The sequence below is a fragment of the Erinaceus europaeus genome, unplaced genomic scaffold (genome assembly GCF_950295315.1).
Source record: "Erinaceus europaeus unplaced genomic scaffold, mEriEur2.1 scaffold_606, whole genome shotgun sequence".
Taxonomy (NCBI): Eukaryota; Metazoa; Chordata; class Mammalia; order Eulipotyphla; family Erinaceidae; genus Erinaceus; species Erinaceus europaeus.
Genome location: NW_026647796.1, coordinates 53,182 through 71,160, shown reverse-complemented (window position 1 = coordinate 71,160; position 17,979 = coordinate 53,182). Strand labels below are relative to the sequence as shown.

Here is a 17,979-nt window from a genome sequence, read left to right as displayed (position 1 = left end):
CCCGTCTGCCTCACCCACTGGGACCTGCCGTGTCTGCCCCCCCCCCGTCTGCCTCACCCACTGGGACCTGCCGTGTCTGCCCCCCCCGTCTGCCTCACCCACTGGGACCTGCCGTGTCTGCCCCCCCGTCTGCCTCACCCACTGGGACCTGCCATGTCTGCCCCCCCTGTCTGCCTCACCCACTGGGACCTGCCAGGTCTGCCCCCCCCACGTCTGCCTCACCCACTGGGACCTGCCGTGTCTGCCCCCCCCCCCGTCTGCCTCACCCACTGGGACCTGCCATGTCTGCCCCCCCTGTCTGCCTCACCCACTGGGACCTGCCGTGTCTGCCCCCCCCCGTCTGCCTCACCCACTGGGACCTGCCGGGTCTGCCCCCCCCGTCTGCCTCACCCACTGGGACCTGCCATGTCTGCCCCCCCTGTCTGCCTCACCCACTGGGACCTGCCGGGTCTGCCCCCCCCCCCCGTCTGCCTCACCCACTGGGACCTGCCGGGTCTGCCCCCCCCGTCTGCCTCACCCACTGGGACCTGCCATGTCTGCCCCCCCTGTCTGCCTCACCCACTGGGACCTGCCGGGTCTGCCCCCCCCCGTCTACCTCACCCACTGGGACCTGCCGGGTCTGCCCCCCCCCGTCTACCTCACCCACTGGGACCTGCCGTGTCTGCCCCCCCCTCCCCCGTCCTGACTGCCCCCCCTCCCCGTCCTGTCTGCCCCCCACTCCCCCGTCCTGTCTGCCCCCCACTCCCCCGTCCTGTCTGCCCCCCACTGGTGTCTGGCCCCCCAGGTCCCCCACTGGTGTCTGCCTCCAGCTGGGACTTGGCTATTGGCAGGGAGGGGGGTCTTCAAGCCCCCGGTCCAGCTGAGTAGAGAGGGAGCCCACCTCCCTCCCTGAAGAGCCTTTGGGGTGCTGCCCTCTGAACCACCACCACTAAGCACCTGTCAGGTATGCCAGGTCTAGGGCACCTACAGGTGGTTACCCAGAGTTCACTGGGTGCTGTGTCCCAGGGTGCTGTGTGCAGAGTTCACAGGGTGCTGTGTCCCAGGGTGCTGTGTGCAGAGTTCACAGGGTGCTTGTCCAGGGTGCTCTTTGCTGAGTTCTCAGGGTGCTTGTCCAGGGTGCTGTGTGCAGAGTTCACAGGGTGCTGTGTCCCAGGGTGCTCTGTGCTGAGTTCACAGGGTGCTTGTCTCAGGGTGCTGTGTGCTGAGTTCACAGGGTGCTGTGTCCCAGGGTGCTCTGTGCTGAGTTCACAGGGTGCTTGTCCAGGGTGCTCTGTGCTGAGTTCACAGGGTTCTGTGTCCCAGGGTGCTTTGTGCTGAGTTCACAGGGTGCTTGTCCAGGGTGCTCTGTGCTGAGTTCACAGGGTGCTGTGTCCCAGGGTGCTGTGTGCAGAGTTCACAGGGTGCTTGTCCAGGGTGCTGTGTGCTGAGTTCACAGGGTGCTGTGTCCCAGGGTGCTGTTTGCTCAATTCACAGGGTGCTTGTCCCAGGGTGCTGTGTGCTGAGTTCACAGGGTGCTGTGTCCCAGGGTGCTGTGTGCAGAGTTCACAGGGTGCTTGTCCCAGGGTGCTGTGTGCAGAGTTCACAGGGTGCTGTGTCCCAGGGTGCTGTGTGCAGAGTTCACAGGGTGCTTGTCCCAGGGTGCTGTGTGCAGAGTTCACAGGGTGCTTGTCCAGGGTGCTGTGTGCTGAGTTCACAGGGTGCTTGTCCAGGGTGCTGTGTGCAGAGTTCACAGGGTGCTGTGTCCCAGGGTGCTCTGTGCTGAGTTCACAGGGTGCTTGTCCAGGGTGCTGTGTGCAGAGTTCACAGGGTGCTATGTCCCAAGGTGCTGTGTGCAGAGTTCACAGGGTGCTTGTCCAGGGTGCTGTGTGCTCAGTTCACAGGGTGCTTGTCCAGGGTGCTGTGTGCTCAGTTCACAGGGTGCTTGTCCAGGGTGCTCAGAGCCCGGGCAAGGCTGCGGCCTGTTTGGGGCACCCGTCCTCCTGTGGGGACCGCGCCCATCTCCCCTGCCCTGCACCCGGCAGGGAGAGAGCTGCCCCCTGAGGCCCGGCCTGTGCTTGTGCAGCCTGGCTGGGCGGCGTCCTGCGCACTGTGGGTCCCCCTGGCCTGCAGACCCGCTGTCCTCAGCTTTGTGGGAGCCGGGCCCAGGACAACTCCCGGGTGTGTGGGCGTGAGGAAGGATCCCCAGGAAGGACGGAGCCCGGGGGCCTCCGCGAGGGGCGCAAGGCTGGCGGGTCAGTCGGCTGTGTCTGCAGGGGCCTGCCCCTCCCACGGCTGACCGCCTGGGGTCCCAGGACGGGGTCTCTGGGGTGGCTGGTATTTGAGGGGTCACTCTGGCTTCTGCCTTCAACCAGGAGCTGCAGTGGGGGGCATGGGGGCATGGGGGTGAGGTGGTGGGTGGCATGGCGGGGGCATGGGGGTGAGCAGGTGGGTGGCATGGTGGAGGCATGGGCTGAGCTGGTGGGGGGCATGGCGGGGGTATGGGGGTGAGCTGGTGGGTGGCATGGCAGGGGCATGGGGGTGAGCTGGTGGGTGGCATGGCGGGGGCATGGGGGTGAGCTATGGGGGGCATGGGGGTGAGCTGGTGGGGGCATGGGGGGCATAGGGGTGAGCTTGTGGGTGGCATGGCGGGGGCATGGGGGTGAGCTGGTGGGGGCATGGGGGGCATGGGGGTGAGCTGGTGGGTGGCATGGCGGAGGTATGGGGGTGAGCTGGTGGGGGGCATGGGGGGCATGGGTGTGAGCTGGTGGGGGGCATAGGGGGCATGGGGGTGAGCTGGTGGGTGGCATGGCGGGGGTATGGGGGTGAGCTGGTGGGGGGCATGGGGGGCATGGGTGTGAGCTGGTGGGGGGCATAGGGGGCATGGGGGTGAGCTGGTGGGTGGCATGGTGGGGGCATGGGGGTGAGCTGGTGGGTGGCATGGCGGGGTTATGGGGGTGAGCTGGTGGGGGGCATGGGGGTGGGAGATATGGTGGGTGCTGGGGCTGAGCTGTAGGAGCGTGGGAGGTAGGTAGGCCTAGTTCCGAGTGTCCCTGCGGCTAGACGCCCCAACGGCTTCCAGCTCTGCTGCCCTGAGGGTCACTCCCTGCCCCCTCTGGTGCCCCGTAGCAGCTCGGCCCTCCCCCTCCCCATGCCCCGCAAGTCCCCAGTTTCTGGCGGAGCAGAGCTGCGGCCCCTCAGAGGAGGGCGCCCTGGGCAGAGGCAGGCCTGGCTGGGACACTTCTAGTAGGGCATGGGGCCACAGCGCCCGCTCTGTCCCCGTGCTGCTGCCCTCTGGGGCGGTCTGCAGGTCAGGAGAGTTTTCCTCGCTGGGCCCCTGGGTGGGGGACGCTGCCACACCACAAGCCACTGCCCGGACGGCCCCACACGGCCGGGCGGGAGCAGGGATCACCGTGTGTGCGCTCACTGCTGGCAGAGAGAGGGTCTGGCGAGGGCCCAGATCTGAGGGGGCTGGATGGCAGGGGCACTGAGCCCCGGGGACGTAGGTGTAGGCCGGGGTGGGCACCCGGCTGGCAGCCTCATGGGTCCAGTGGCCGTGCCTGCCATGTCCTCTGGGGACTGTGGCCTGTTGGCCTGAGCGGGGCCTGTGCCCCAGCCTGGCGTTGCCTGTCCCAGGGTGCTCTGGGGCAGACCTAGGGAGGGGCAGCTGACCTGTGGCCTCTGAGGGGACACTGCTCTGATGCCGCTTCTCCCTGAGGACAGGGGAGGGGCGGGAGGGGCCAGGAGGGGCGTCCACCTCAGCATTAAACTGGGTTCATGGTGTTCAGCTTGCCGGCAGGGATCATCCATGGTCCACACTGCCTGCCCTGATGGGACCCAGGGTCCACACTGCCTGCCCCCCAACCCTGAGTCGACACTGCCTACCCCCCAACCCTGACCACACTGCCTGCCCTGATCTGACCCAGAGTCCACACTGCCTACCCCCCAACCCTGACCACACTGCCTGCCTTGATCTGACACAGAGTCCACACTGCCTACCCCCCAACCCTGACCACACTGCCTGCCTTGATGTGACACAGAGTCCACACTGCCTACCCCCCAACCCTGACCACACTGCCTGCCCTGATCTGACCCAGAGTCCACACTGCCTGCCCCCCTCTGACCCAGAGTCCACACTGCCTGCCCCCCTCTGACCCAGAGTCCACACTGCCTGCCCCCCTCTGACCCAGAGTCCACACTGCCTGCCCCCCTCTGACCCAGAGTCCACACTGCCTGCCCCCCTCTGACCCAGAGTCCACACTGCCTGCCCCCCTCTGACCCAGAGTCCACACTGCATGCCCCTCCTCTGACCCAGAGTCCACACTGCCTGCCCTCCTCTGACCCAGGGTCCACACTGCATGCCCCCCTCTGAACCAGAGTCCACACTGCCTGCCCCCCTGTGACCCAGGGTCCACGCTGCCTGCCCCCCTCTGACCCAGAGTCCACACTGCCTGCCCCCCCGCCCAGAGTCCACACTGCCTGCCCCCCCGCCCAGGGTCCACACTGCCTGCGCCCAGGGTATAAGGTGCAGGAGGAAGGAGCATGGAGCCTGTGTTCTGTCCTCACGAGGAGCTGGCGGCCACGAGGGTCTGTGTGCCAGGTCGGGCCAGTGGCCGTGGGACCTTAGCCCATGTGACGTGGAAGGCTGTGCCCTAGTGAGGCGCTGTCACATCTAGTGCTGCTAGCCTGCCACCTGTGTGCCACCTGTGTGCCACCTGCCTGCCACCTGCCTGCCCACCTGCCCTGCCCACCTACCTGCCACCTGCCTGCCACCTGTGTGCCACCTGCCTGCCACCTGCCTGCCCACCTGCCTGCCACCTGCCTGCCACCTGCCTGCCCACCTGCCTGCCACCTGCCTGCCCACCTGCCCTGCCCACCTGCCTGTCACCTGCCTGCACACCTGCCTGCCACCTGCCTGCCCACTTGCCTGCCCACCTGCGTGCCACCTGCCTGCCCACCTGGCCTATCCGCCTGCATGCCACCTGCCCTGCCCACCTGCCCTGCCCACCTGCCCTGCCCACCTGTGTGCCCACCTTCCCTGCCCACCTGCCCTGCCCACTGCCTGCCACCTGCCTGCCCACCTGTCCTGCCCACCTGGCCTGCCCACCTGGCCTGCGACCTGCCCTACCCACCTGCCCTGCCCACCTGTCCACCTGCCCTGCTCACCTGCCCTGCCCACCTGCCCTGCCCACCTTCTCTGCCCACCTTCCCTGCCCACCTTCTCTGCCCACCTTCCCTGCCCACCTGGCCTGTCCACCTGTCCTGCCCACCTGCCCTGCCCACCTATCCTGCCCACCTGTCCTGTCTACCTGCCCTGTCCACCTGCCATGCCCACCTGGCCTGTCCGCCTGGCCAGGAGGGTATGCCCGCCGGCCCAGAGCAGCATGGTAGGGGTGCTGGCCCCAGGTGAGAGTGGAGGGCTCTGGCGGGGGGACCTGGCTGGCCTCCCCTCTGAGTGTGCCTGAGTGGACTTTCGAGTCCCCGGACGCTGTGTCAGCCAGCGGCTCCAGCCCGGGTCCCGGGTCCTGGCATCACGTGCGTCCTGCTGAGCTATGGCTGCCCGTGGACGACACTTCACGAGGATGGTCCTAGACTCACCTCGGGACTGCGGTCCCTCCCCACGCTGCTCTGTTCTGTTGAATGCCCAGTGCCCCTCGCAGGTGAGGCCTGCTGCCTATGCCAGGGCTTCTGGGGTGAGTGTGTGGCTGGGGGGGGGGCTTCTTGGCTTTCTCTGTGAGGAGAAAGGATGAGGTTGTGTGGGAACAGTGCAGGGATTTTATTTGTTTATTTCATTATTATTTTATTATTTATATTTATTTTCCCTTTTTGTTGCCCTTGTTTTTTTATTGTTATAGTTATCTTTGTTGTTGTTATTGGTGTTGTCGTTGTTGGATAGGACAGACAGAAATGGAGAGAGGAGGGGAGGACAGAGAGGGGGACAGAAAGACAGACACCTGCAGACCTGCTTCACCACCTGTGAAGCGACCCCCTGCAGGTGGGGAGCCGGGGGATTGAACTGGGATCCTCACGCCGGTCCTTGCGCTTCATGCCATGTGTGCTTAACCCTTTGTGCTGCCGCCCGACTCCCCATTTTATTTATTTTCATTGCCACCAGGGTTATCACAGGGGCTTAGTGACTGCAGGGCCTCAGAGCAGGTGGAGGGGCTGAGAGGTGATGGTGCTGGGCTCAGTGGGAGCCCTGTGCACTGGGCTCCCTTAGTCTGTTTCTGTGTGCCCAGCAGTGTGTGCTCTGTCTAGGGAGCCCTCTCCCGCCCTGAGGCGTTAGGCTCAGGGCCTGCAGCATCTGGGGTCCCTCTTGGAGGGCTTCCCCTGAGGGAGAGGCAGAGGCGCCTGCAGGGCACAGACTTGGGGCTGCACCCACTGTCAGGGCTGCAAGGTGTCCCGCTCCGTGTGGGTGTGGAGCTGCGGGCCACAGGCGCCACAGTGCGTGGGAGGGGAGGGCGTGGCTGGGAGGCTGGGAACGGCGCCCGCGCCCATCAGAAACCCACAGGTGCAGACATGCCCTCTGGGCGGCCCTGGGGGGCTGAAGGGGTGTGGGCGGTCCTGGGAGCAGGCAGGGTGGGGTGAGGGGGCGGGCAGGTGGGGTTGTTGGGGGGGGCGGTAGGGCCCCTGTCCATTGTCCTCAGTCTGTCCCTCAGGACCGTAGCTGGTGGTGGAGGTGAGAGGAGGTGGTCTTCCAGTGCCATTGTCACCTTGGGGTGGGGTGTGGTCCTGGCTGGCAGGGGGAGGGCTGGGAGGAAGGGTGACTATGACTGGGCCACCTGCAGGGGTGCTGGAGCGGGTGGTGTGTCAGAGCGCCAAGGTCATGGCTGGGGATGGGTGGGGACATTTGGTGGGATGCCAGGGACCAGGCTGGGTCTTTGGGGTGGCTCCTGCAGGTGACTCTGCTCACACCGGTTCCTGTCGGTGACTGGGGTGGGGGGTCTCTGGGTGGGGGTCTCTGGGTGTGGGTCTTTGGGTGGGGGTCTCTGAGGGGGGGTCTTGGTGTGGATCTCTGGGTGGGGGGTCTCTGGGTGGGGGTCTCTGAGTGGGGGTCTCTGGGTGTGGATTTCTGGGTGTGGATCTCTGAGTGGGGGGTCTCTGGGTGTGGATCTCTGGGTGTGGATCTCTGGGTTGGGGTCTCTGAGTGGGGGTCTTTGGGTGGGGGGTCTCTGAGTGGGGGGGTCTTGGTGTGGGTCTCTGGATGGGGGTCTCTGGGTGGGGGTCTCTGAGTGGGGGTCTCTGGGTGTGGGTCTCTGGGTGAGGGGTCTCTGGGTTGGGGTCTCTGAGTGGGGGTTCTCTGGGTGTGGATCTCTGGGTGGGGGGGTCTCTGGGTGGGGGGTCTCTGGGTGGGGGTCTCTTAGTGGGGGTCTCTGGGTGTGGATCTCTGGGTGTGGATCTCTGGGTTGGGGTCTCTGAGTGGGGGTCTCTGGGTGTGGATCTCTGGGTGGGGGTCTCTGAGTGGGGGGTCTCTGGGTGTGGGTCTCTGGGTGTGGGTCTCTGGGTAGGGGGTCTCTGGATGGGGTCTCTGAGTGGAGGATCTCTGGGTGTGGATCTCTGGGTTGGGGTCTCTGAGTGGGGGGTCTCTGGGTGTTGGTCTCTGGGTGTGGGTCTCTGGGTAGGGGGTCTCTGGATGGGGTCTCTGAGTGGAGGATCTCTGGGTGTGGATCTCTGGGTTGGGGTCTCTGAGTGGAGGGTCTCTGGGTGTGGGTCTCTGGGTGTGGGTCTCTGGGTAGGGGGTCTCTGGATGGGGTCTCTGAGTGGAGGATCTCTGGGTTGGGGTCTCTGAGTGGGGGGTCTCTGGGTGTGGGCCTCTGGGTAGGGGGTCTCTGGATGGGGTCTCTGAGTGGGGGATCTCTGGGTGTGGATCTCTGGGTTGGGGTCTCTGAGTGGGGGTCTCTGGGTGTGGGTCTTTGGGTGGGGGGTCTCTGAGTGGGGGGGTCTTGGTGTGGATCTCTGGATGGGGGGTCTCTGGGTGGGGGTCTCTGAGTGGGGGTCTCTGGGTGTGGGTCTTTGGGTGGGGGGTCTCTGGGTTGGAGTCTCTGAGTGGGGGTTCTCTGGGTGTGGATCTCTGGGTGGGGGTCTCTGGGTGGGGGTCTCTTAGTGGGGGTCTCTGGGTGTGGATCTCTGGGTTGGGGTCTCTGAGTGGGGGTCTCTGGGTGTGGATCTCTGGGTTGGGGTCTCTGAGTGGGGGTCTCTGGGTGTGGATCTCTGGGTGGGGGTCTCTTAGTGGGGGTCTCTGGGTATGGATCTCTGGGTTGGGTCTCTGAGTGGGGGGATCTCTGGGCATGGGTCTCTGGGTAGGGGGTCTCTGGATGGGGTCTCTGAGTGGGGGATCTCTGTGTGTGGATCTCTGGGTTGGGGTCTCTGAGTGGGGGGTCTCTTGGTGTGGGTCTCTGCGTGGGAGTCTCTGGGGGTCTCTGGGTGGGGGTCTCTGGGTTGGGGTCTCTGAGTGGGGGGTCTCTTGGTGTGGGTCTCTGCGTGGGAGTCTCTGGGGGTCTCTGGGTGGGGGTCTCTGGGTGTGGGTCTCTGAGTGGGGGGTCTCTGGGTGTGTGGTCTCTGGGTGGGAGTCTCTGGGGTCTCTGTGTGGGGGTCTCTGGGTGTGGGTCTCTGGGTGTGGGTCTCTGGGTGTGTGGTCTCTAGGTAGAGTGTCTCTGGGAGGGGCCTCTGGGTGGGCTGGCTCCCATAGGTGACTTGGGCTAACACACTCAGGGTAGCGACCCTAACTCCTGTCCACGGGTGCTGACCAGTGGTCCAGTGGCTCCTCAGGTCTGAGCTGCTGTCCTGGCCCTGCCTGGCGGTCACGTCCTTTCTGACATGTCAGATGCGGGTCCTTGCCCCCAGAGCTGGCTGAGGGCGGTGGGTGGGCAGGCCAGAGGACCCTGGGGCTGTGGGACCCCTGCCACCTGCTGGAGGGTGTTCCCTGAAGGGGGCTGTGCTCTGAGTGGGGGCCAGCAATGCAGCTTTCCAGGGGGCTCCTGGCAGGGTGGGGGTGACCCCGGGCTGTGGGTGTCATGGGCACAGTGGTCACAGGGCTGTGGCCGTGACCTTTCAGGGCATCGTGTCACCCCGTGCAGCCGTGGCAGAGCCCTGGGGACTGCCAGCCATGATGGTCATTGTGGCTGGCCAGCCCCTGAGCAGAACAGGCCCCCCAGCCCGGCCAGTGGTGTTGTGGGGACCCTCGGTGGGGTCTGGGGGCGTGCCGGCGTCTGTCTGGTGGAGGGGGAGGCAGGGGCTCCGGGAGAGAGGCCGGTGTGCGATCAGCCCCCAGGGTGGGGAGACAGGTGTGAGGCACCGGCCACTGATGCCAGGGATGGCTGGGACCCTGTCCTCTGAGGCAAGGGGCACCTGGCCCCCGGCCTCTGACCCTGTGGTCACCTGCCTCATGTCCTCTGGGTCCAGGATCACCTACCCCCCACCCCAGCTTCTGACCCCGTGGCCACCTGACCCATGTCCTCTGAGTTCAGGATCACGTGGCCCCCCAGCCTCTGACCCCATGGTCACCTGACCCATGTCCTCTGACCCCATGGCCACCTGCTGTCAGGAGCCAGTCCTGGCGAAAGTAATTAAGAGTCCCTGAAGGGAAGGAGGAGTTGGCGAGATGAATGAGTGACATGCCAGCTGCGTTAGGTGCAGGAGAGAAGTCTCTCTCTGTCTCTCTGCAGAGCTTTATTTTAAATACTTTTTGCCCGGATACAGTTGACATCATGTAAGATTGTTTTCATTAACATCAAGGGTACAGATGACATCATGTATAATTGTTTTCATTAACATCAAGAATAACCTTAAACAACAACATTATTATTATAGGTATGTTTTCCTTAGAAAGTTCCCTAGCTCTGGGGCATCCTGATCTCCCCTTGAAAGTTTCTTGGGGGGCCGGGTGGTGGCACATCTGGTTGAGCGCACACGTTACAATGCGCAAGGACCCAGGTTCGAGCCCCCGGTCCCCACCTGCAGGGGGAAAGCTTCACAAGTGGTGAAGCAGGGCTGCAGATGCTTCTCTGTCTCTCTCCCTCTCTCTCCCTCCCTTCCCTCTCGATTTCTGACTGTTTCTATCCAATAAATAAATAAAGATAATAAAAAAAATTTTTAAAAGGAAGTTTCTTGGGTCTGGGGTAGCCTAAAACTACCCTTGAAAGTTTCCGGGGTCTGGGGTAGCCTAAATCTACCCTTGAAAGTTCCCTTAAAATGACCATCTGTGTTTTGACCATCTCCCTGTTCTGACCTTCTGTATCAATAAACATTTCTCCCTGGAGCTAAATGTAATAACTTTTCTTCTTAACCCATTCTTGGATGGGTCTAAACCAAGTCTTTTGTAATATCTAGTAAGCTTTCCACCTAAAGAAATTTGCTGTAAAGTAAGCACACACCATGGGGGCTCTCTTCTGGTTAACCTTTGCACATATGAAAGTTCGCTAACTTCTACCCATGTACCCTAATATCAGTTATTTAACTACACAGCCTCTATACTCATCATGGATGCCTATAAGTGGAAGCAGGGTGTTTGTGGGTGAGGGTCAGCAATAGGGCCTCTTTATAACTAGATGAAGACCACAGTCTGTCACTCACACTATAAGCCACCCATAATTCTGGCTTTTGGTCTGAGTCCAGCTGGTTGAGAAGCTGTAGTGGTGACAAGTAGCTCTTTTCCTGAAAGCCTTTCAATGGGTATAGCAGCTTCTGCTCCTAGGCCTTTTTCGTCTTGCCACACTCACTGTCATAATTGCTGCCACCATGTACGGGAACCCTCTGGAGATCTCTTTCTGTAGTCCCCAGGCAATATTTGTGTATTTGCAATATAGCCAATAAGTCCTCAAATTATCAATGTAATTAAAAACAAAGAGCTGGGAGTCAGGTGTTAGCACAGTGGGTTAAGCACACGTGGTGCAAAGCACAAGGACCGGCGCAAGGATCCTGGTTCAAGCCCCCAGCTCCCCATCTGTAGGGGAGTCACTTCACAGGCGGTGAAGCAGGTCTGCAGGTGTCTATCTTCTCTCTTCTCCCTCTCTGTCTTCCCCTCTTCTCTCCATTTCTCTCTGTCCTATCTAACAACGATGACATCAATAACAACAACAATAAAAATAACAAGGGCAACAAAAGGGAAAATAAATAAATATAAAAAAAATTATAAAAAAACAAAAACCAAAGAGCTTCAGCTTAGTCTAGAACTTCCCACTCTGCAGTAGGTTGCAGTCTGTTTGGACTTTGTCTGGCAACAGACGTGACGTCACCTCCGCCATTACACAAAAAGGATGAGTAGTTTTAGTTGGGTCCTGCCTTGCTCAGACTTTGTCTGACAGCCTCCACCAACCTGCCCCATGTCCTCTGACCCCAGGGTCACCTGGCCCCCCAGCCTCTGACCTTATGGTCACCTGCCCCATGTCCTCTGACCCCAGGGTCACCTGGGCCCCGAGCCTCTGACCCCATGGTCACCTGGCCTGCCCCCATATGCACCAGGGCAGGGGCTCATCTGCACTTGCTGAGTTGCCCTTAGGGGAGGAGGCAGCTCACCCCATGGAGCATAAGCCTTCCCAGCCTTGAGGCTCTGGGTGTGAGCCCTGGCACCACCTGAGGGCACCGTGGGCAGCACTGAGGGAGCTTCTTGGGTAGTGGGGTGGTGCTGCGGCATCTCCCCTCGCTCCCCGCCCTCCAAAGACGAGACCCGCTGGGTCACCGGAGGGGTCTGTCCCTGTGGCTGTGTGCTCCCGTGTGGTCACTGTGTGGCCCTGACGGCCTGTCCCTGTCTCTTCTCTCCCCCAGGCTGTCTGCTCCAGGAGGGACTCTGCAGAGGCCCGGAGACCTGTGTGGACGGTGAGTGTGCGGCCGGGTGCCCACTGGCCAAAGAGGGTGGGTCGGTCAGTCATGGGGTGGGCACATCTGAGGCCGAGGCGTCCCCAGGCTCTGGGGTGGGGCATGTGGAGCCGTCCTGTGTGGCTGCAGCCAGAGGTGAGCCCCAGCGCTGCTGTGTCCATCCAGCCCCTGACTCATTGGTGGGCTCCTCAGCTGCAGGGAGGACGGGGCCTGGGGGCACCGCCCTTGCCTGAGCTTGCCCAGGTTCAATATTTTTTTAAAAAATATTTGACTTCACAGTCAATTATGGCAGCTTTACCATCCTAATTCTCTCTCATTCAGGCTGACATTAGAATAATTGTGAGACGCAGTGCTTAACACACAAGCCAAGAGATAGTAAACCCAGACAGTGCCAGGTTCCCTGCCTGTCCCCTCCATCCCCAGGGCCTGGGGGGCACCGCCCCAGCCTGAGCATTCCCAGGTTGTCTGCCTGCCCCCTCCGCCCCCTAGCACACTGCCTCCAGAGCCCTGGTCCCTCTGTAGACACTCAGCACGACAGAACTTCAGTGCCCGCGAGGAGGGAAGGGAGTGCTCCAGGGGCAGACATTCTCCAACTTGTAAAGCGACTTATTTCAGGCAAACATCTGATGTGACTAATGGGGACAGCCTACCAGTGTCCACCTCTACCCCTGTGCCTTGCTTCTGCCAACTTGTGTCCACCCTCTGCCCCTGTGCCAGGTTCTGCCTACCTGTGTCCACTATCTACCCCCATGCCCTGCTTCTGTCCACCTTTGTCCATGCTCTGCCCCCCTGCCCTTGTTCTGCCCACCTGTCTACCCTCTGCTCCCCATGTCTTGTTTCTGTCCACTTGTGTCCACTCTCTGCCCCCATGTCCTGGTTTTGCCACCTGTGTCCACTCTCTACCCTTGTGCCCTGCTTCTGCCCACCTTTGCCCACTCTCTATCCCCTATGCCCCAGTTCTGCCCACCTGTGTCCACCCTCTACCCCTGTGCCCTGCTTCTGTCCACCTGTGTCCATCCCCAGTGCTGCATATACTGGTCTGCTTTGGCTCTTGTCTCTTGTGTGAAAATCTTTATTTTGTGTGAAATAAGTTAAGGGAGCTTGAAACATGAGAAGTGAGCAGGCTGGAGGTGGCACCATGGGTAAAGCCTTGTTCTCCCAAGCAGGTGCCAGAGTCAGTCTCTGGTTCTCTCCCCCCATCTCATGTTGACAAGCAACGTGTCTCTTTGAGAGAGACCTAATGGAGGAAAAAGCACCCAGAACCACTCATGGGAAATAAAACCTCTTCAGGTGCTGGGAAAACTGGACAGTCACATGTAGAAAAATGAAGCAGGACCGACATCACCCGGTAAAATGAGCTCTAAGTGGGTCAGAGACCTGGGCACTAGACATGAGAATAAAAACGCCTAGAAAAGACGTGGCGACACTTCACAGCCGCAGCATCAGAGCCTGTTGGAAACTCAGTCCCACGGCAAGCGAAACAAACACAGGGCTAAGTGAATGGGATGACATCACTCTGAAAAGCTCTGCACAGCCAGAGACCTCTTCCTGAAGACAGACAGCAGCCTTGCTGGGGAGAGGGAGATCTGTGTATCGCACACGGACAGAGAATCTGTTGGTTTTTGTTTGTCTTTTGCCTCCGGGGTTATTGCTGGGGCTTGGTCCCTGCACTACGGAACCACTGCTCCTGCAGCCACTTTTTATTGGATAAAACAGAGAGAAATTGAGAGGGGAGGGGAAGGTAGACACTTGCAGACCTGCTTCACCACTTGTGAAGTGACCCCCCTGCAGGGGGAGTCAGAGGCTCGAACCCAGAGCCTTGCACAGGTCCTTGCACTTTGTACTATGTGCACTTAAACCACTGTGCCACCAGCACCCTCCCCCAGCAAGAATTGACAGCAGGTACCTATAAAGAATTCAGGGGGCTGGGTGGTGGCACACCCAGTTGAGAGCACTTATCACGGGGGCCTGGCGGTGGTGCACCTGGTTGAGCGCACATGTTACAGTGCACAAGGACCCAGGTTCAAGCCGGTCCCCACCTGCAGGGGGAAAGCTTTACGAGTGGTGAAGCAGGGCTGCAGGTGTCTCTCTGTCTCTCTTCCTCTCTTTTTCCCCTTCCTCTCTCAATTTCTCTCTATTACCTATACAATAACAAAGAAAGAAAGAAAAAAATTTTAAAAGGAGCCCATATCACTATGCACGAGGTCTCCATCTGCACTTAGCAAGCAGTGAAGCAGGGCTGCAGGTGTCTCTCTGTCTCCCTTTATAGCTCCCTTATTCTCTCAATTTCTCTTTGTCTTATCCAATAAAAAGGAAAAATGGCCACCAGAAGCAGTAGATTCCTAGTGCTGCACCAAGCTCCATGATGACTCTGGAGGCAAAAAAAAAAAAAAAAGAAATCCTACAGTTCAACAACAAAAGGACAACTAGCTGAGTAAGAGAGTGAGCAAAAAAACTGAATGGACTGTTTTCTGGAGAAGGTTCCAGATGGCCCACAGACACATGAAGAAATCCCACATCACTCATTGCTACAGAAATGCACACCAGAACCAGGAGCTCCGCCACTTACTCGGAGATGGCAGATGTCAGTGAGGGTCCATGCTCCTGGTGAGGGCGCAAATGCAGCAGCCCTGGGAAGTGGTGTGGAGAGGCCTTGCAGTGATGGCGATCAGAGCAGCCAGGAGACGGCAGCCCAAAGGGGCATTCACAACTTACAGTGGCCCAGGAGTGGGGACAGCCTGGCAGCTGGAGAAAGACACTGTCGGGCAGGGGCTCCCTGGAGCACTGTTGTGCAGTGAAAGAACCAATCGTGTGTCTTCTGGGACAAACTGGAGCTAGGGTGACGATGCTTAGTGAGGCCAGTATAGAGGTGAAAGTCAACCACCGAGGCTCACTCTCATCTGTGGGACACCCAGAGGTGACACGGGGACTTAGGAAAAGCAGCGTGTGACGCTGAGAACTAAGGCTGTTGCCGTGGGCGTGGGACAAAGTGGGTGCCGTGTGGAGCTGTGCTCTGCGGTCGTGTGAAAACGAAAGAAAGGTCTACACTCAAGCAAAAGGCCCAGGGAGGGGTTTTGGAGCTCCCATGGGGGGAGATGAGGTACTGCCTGGAGAGCTGGGCCCAGCGCCCTTCCCGTCCCGACGCCGGTCTTCCTGTCTGTCTCATGTCCTTCCCAATAAATTGGTGGTTTTCTTGGGAGACAGCTGAGTTATTGGGGAGCAGGGCTTCCTGGGTGCTGGGAGGCACCATGCCATCAGTGAGCCCTCAGCCCTAACCCCTCAGCTCTGACCCCCGCAGACCTGACCCCCCTCAGCCCTGATCCCTCAGCCCTGACCACTCAGCCCTGACCCCTCAGCTCTGACCCCCTCAGCCCTGATCCCCTCAGCCCTGAACCCTCAGCCCTGACCTCCCTCAGCCCTGACCCCCTCAGCCCTGACCCCTCAGCTCTGACCCCCTCAGCTCTGACCCCCTCAGCCCTGACCCCTCAGCACTGACCCCTCAGCTCTGACCCCCTCAGCCCTGACCCCCTCAGCCCTGACCCCTCAGCCCTGACCTCCCTCAGCCCTGACCCCTCAGCCTTGACCCCTCTCAGCCAGACCCCTCTCAGCCTTGATCCCTCTCAGCCCTGACCCCCTCAGCCCTGACCCCCTCAGCCCTGACCTCTCAGCCCTGACCCCTCAGCTCTGACCCCCTCAGCCCTGACCCCCTCAGCCCTGACCCCTCAGCCCTGACCTCCCTCAGCCCTGACCCCTCAGCCTTGACCCCTCTCAGTCTTGACCCCTCTCAGCCTTGATCCCTCTCAGCCCTGACCCCCTCAGCCCTGACCCCCTCAGCCCTGACCCCCTCAGCCCTGTGTGTGAGCTGTGTGTACATGTGTGTGAGCTGTGTGTGTGTGAGCTGTGTGTGTGTGTATGTATGTGAGCTGTGTGTGAGCTATGTGTATGTATGTGAGCCATATGTGTGTTAGCTGTGTGTGTATTAGCTATGTGTGTGTGAGCTGTGTGTGTGTGTGTGTATGTGTGTGTGTATGTATGAGCTATGTGTGTGTGTGCGTGTGTGTGTGTGAGAGCTGGGAGTGTGTGTGCACAGGAGCAGAGTGTCTTCCCGCCTCCTGAACCCACCTGTGATTGTGGGAACTGAGCCTTCCCGTATAGGAGGGTCTCTCTTATGGGACCTGCTGGGTGCCTCTGCCCCCATGTGGGTGATCCTGTGGGTGAGGAGGGTCTGGTGGACCCGCAGGCCAGGCCTGCCCACCGGAGGGTCTCAGGTGCAGGGATATGGCCGCCAGGGGTCGCTGCTGTCACCCTGTCCTCTCCCTTGCCCAGCAGGAGTGAGAGCAGCCTTTGACAGAGAGGCCAGAGCCATTTTCCCCTGGGCCGAGGCTGAGCATGTCTGTCTGGTCCCACCCAAGCTCAGCCCGGCTGTAGAGACTGCTAGGAGAGGTAACATTAGATGACCTTTAAACAAAATCATAAAGATATTTGAACCAAATGAAACAAAAGGGGTTTTTAGAAGCAGAATTAGAAGCATACCAACATAGACCCACCAAGGCTCAGCCCAGACCCACCCAAAGTCAGCCCAGACCCACCCAGACGCCCAACCCCACCTAGGCTCAGCCCAGACCCACCCAGGCTCAGCCCAGCCCCACCCAAGCTCAGCCCAGACCCACCCAGACTCAGCTCAGCCCCACCCAGGCTCAGCCCAGACCCACCCAGGCTCAGCACAGCCCCACCCAGGCTCAGCCCAGACCCACCCAGGCTCAGCCCAGACCCACCCAGGCTCAGCACAGCCCCACCCAGGCTCAGCCCAGCCCACCCAGGCTCAGCCCAGACCCACCCAGGCTCAGCACAGCCCCACCCAGGCTCAGCCCAGACCCACCCAGGCTCAGCCCAGACCCACCCAGGCTCAGCACAGCCCCACCCAGGCTCAGCCCAGACCCACCCAGGCTCAGCCCAGCCCCACCCAGGCTCAGCCCAGACCCACCCAGGCTCAGCCCAGACCCACCCAGGCTCAGCCCAGACCCACCCAGGCTCAGCCCAGCCCACCCAGACTCAGCCCAGACCCACCCAGGCTCAGCCCAGCCCCACCCAGGCTCAGCCCAGACCCACCCAGACTCAGCCCAGACCCACCCAGGCTCAGCCCAGCCCCACCCAGGCTCAGCCCAGACCCACCCAGACTCAGCCCAGCCCCACCCAGGCTCAGCCCAGACCCACCCAGGCTCAGCCCAGCCCCACCCAGGCTCAGCACAGCCCTACCCAGGCTCAGCCCAGACCCACCCAGACTCAGCCCAGACCCACCCAGGCTCAGCACAGCCCCACCCAAGGTCAGCACAGCCCCACCCAGGGCTCTGGTACCATGGCCCACCACCAGGGCACTGATTGTTCAAGTACAGCTTGTCCTGAAATGTGGCTAAGTGGGAATTCAGATGTACAATGATGTTCTAATCCAGGTGGGAAGTGATGTACTAATCCAGGTGGGGGGTGATGTACTAATCCAGGTGGGGGGTGATGTACTAATCCAGGTGGGAGGTGATGTACTAATCCTGGTGGGAGGTGATGTACTAATCCAGGTGGGGGGTGGTGTACTAAACCAGGTGGGAGGTGATGTACTAATCCAGGTGGTGTACTAATCCAGGTGGGAGGTGGTGTATAGATCCAGGTGGGAGGTGATGTACTGATCCTGGTGGGAGGTGATGTACTAATCCAGGTGGGGGGTGGTGTACTAAACCAGGTGGGAGGTGATGTACTAATCCAGGTGGTGTACTAATCCAGGTGGGAGGTGGTGTATAGATCCAGGTGGGAGGAGATGTACTGATCCTGGTGGGAGTTGATGTACTAATCCAGGGGGGAGGTGATGTACTAATCCAGGTGGGAGGTGATGTATTAATCCAGGTGGAGGTGATGTACTAATCCAGGTGGGAGGTGATGTACTAATCCAGGTGGGAGGTGATGTACTAATCCAGGTGGGAGGTGATGTACTGATCCAGGTGGGAGGTGGTGTATAGATCCAGGTGGGAGGTGGTGTATTGATCCAGATGGAAGGTGATGTATTGATTCAGGTGGGGGGTGGTGTATTGATCAGGTGGAAGGTGGTGTATTGATCCAGGTGGGAGGTGGTGTATTGATCAGGTGGGAGGTGGTATATTGATCAGGTGGGAAGTGGTGTATAGATCCAGGTGGGGGGTGGTG

General features: G+C 60.6%; 1 protein-coding gene across 1 annotated transcript in view; it reads left to right on the top strand.

Annotated features, from left to right (window-relative positions):
* The first annotated feature begins 5,558 nt into the window (after window positions 1-5,558).
* The window catches only part of LOC103126673 (protein tyrosine phosphatase receptor type N2), a 65,592-nt gene continuing 53,171 nt past the window's right edge, over window positions 5,559-17,979 (top strand). Inside the window, exons 1-4 of the mRNA XM_060184386.1 lie at window positions 5,559-5,636; window positions 9,032-9,160; window positions 10,425-10,485; window positions 11,740-11,790. Coding sequence (XP_060040369.1) covers window positions 5,559-5,636; window positions 9,032-9,160; window positions 10,425-10,485; window positions 11,740-11,790 — 319 coding nt within the window. The remainder of the gene's footprint in view (window positions 5,637-9,031; window positions 9,161-10,424; window positions 10,486-11,739; window positions 11,791-17,979) is intronic.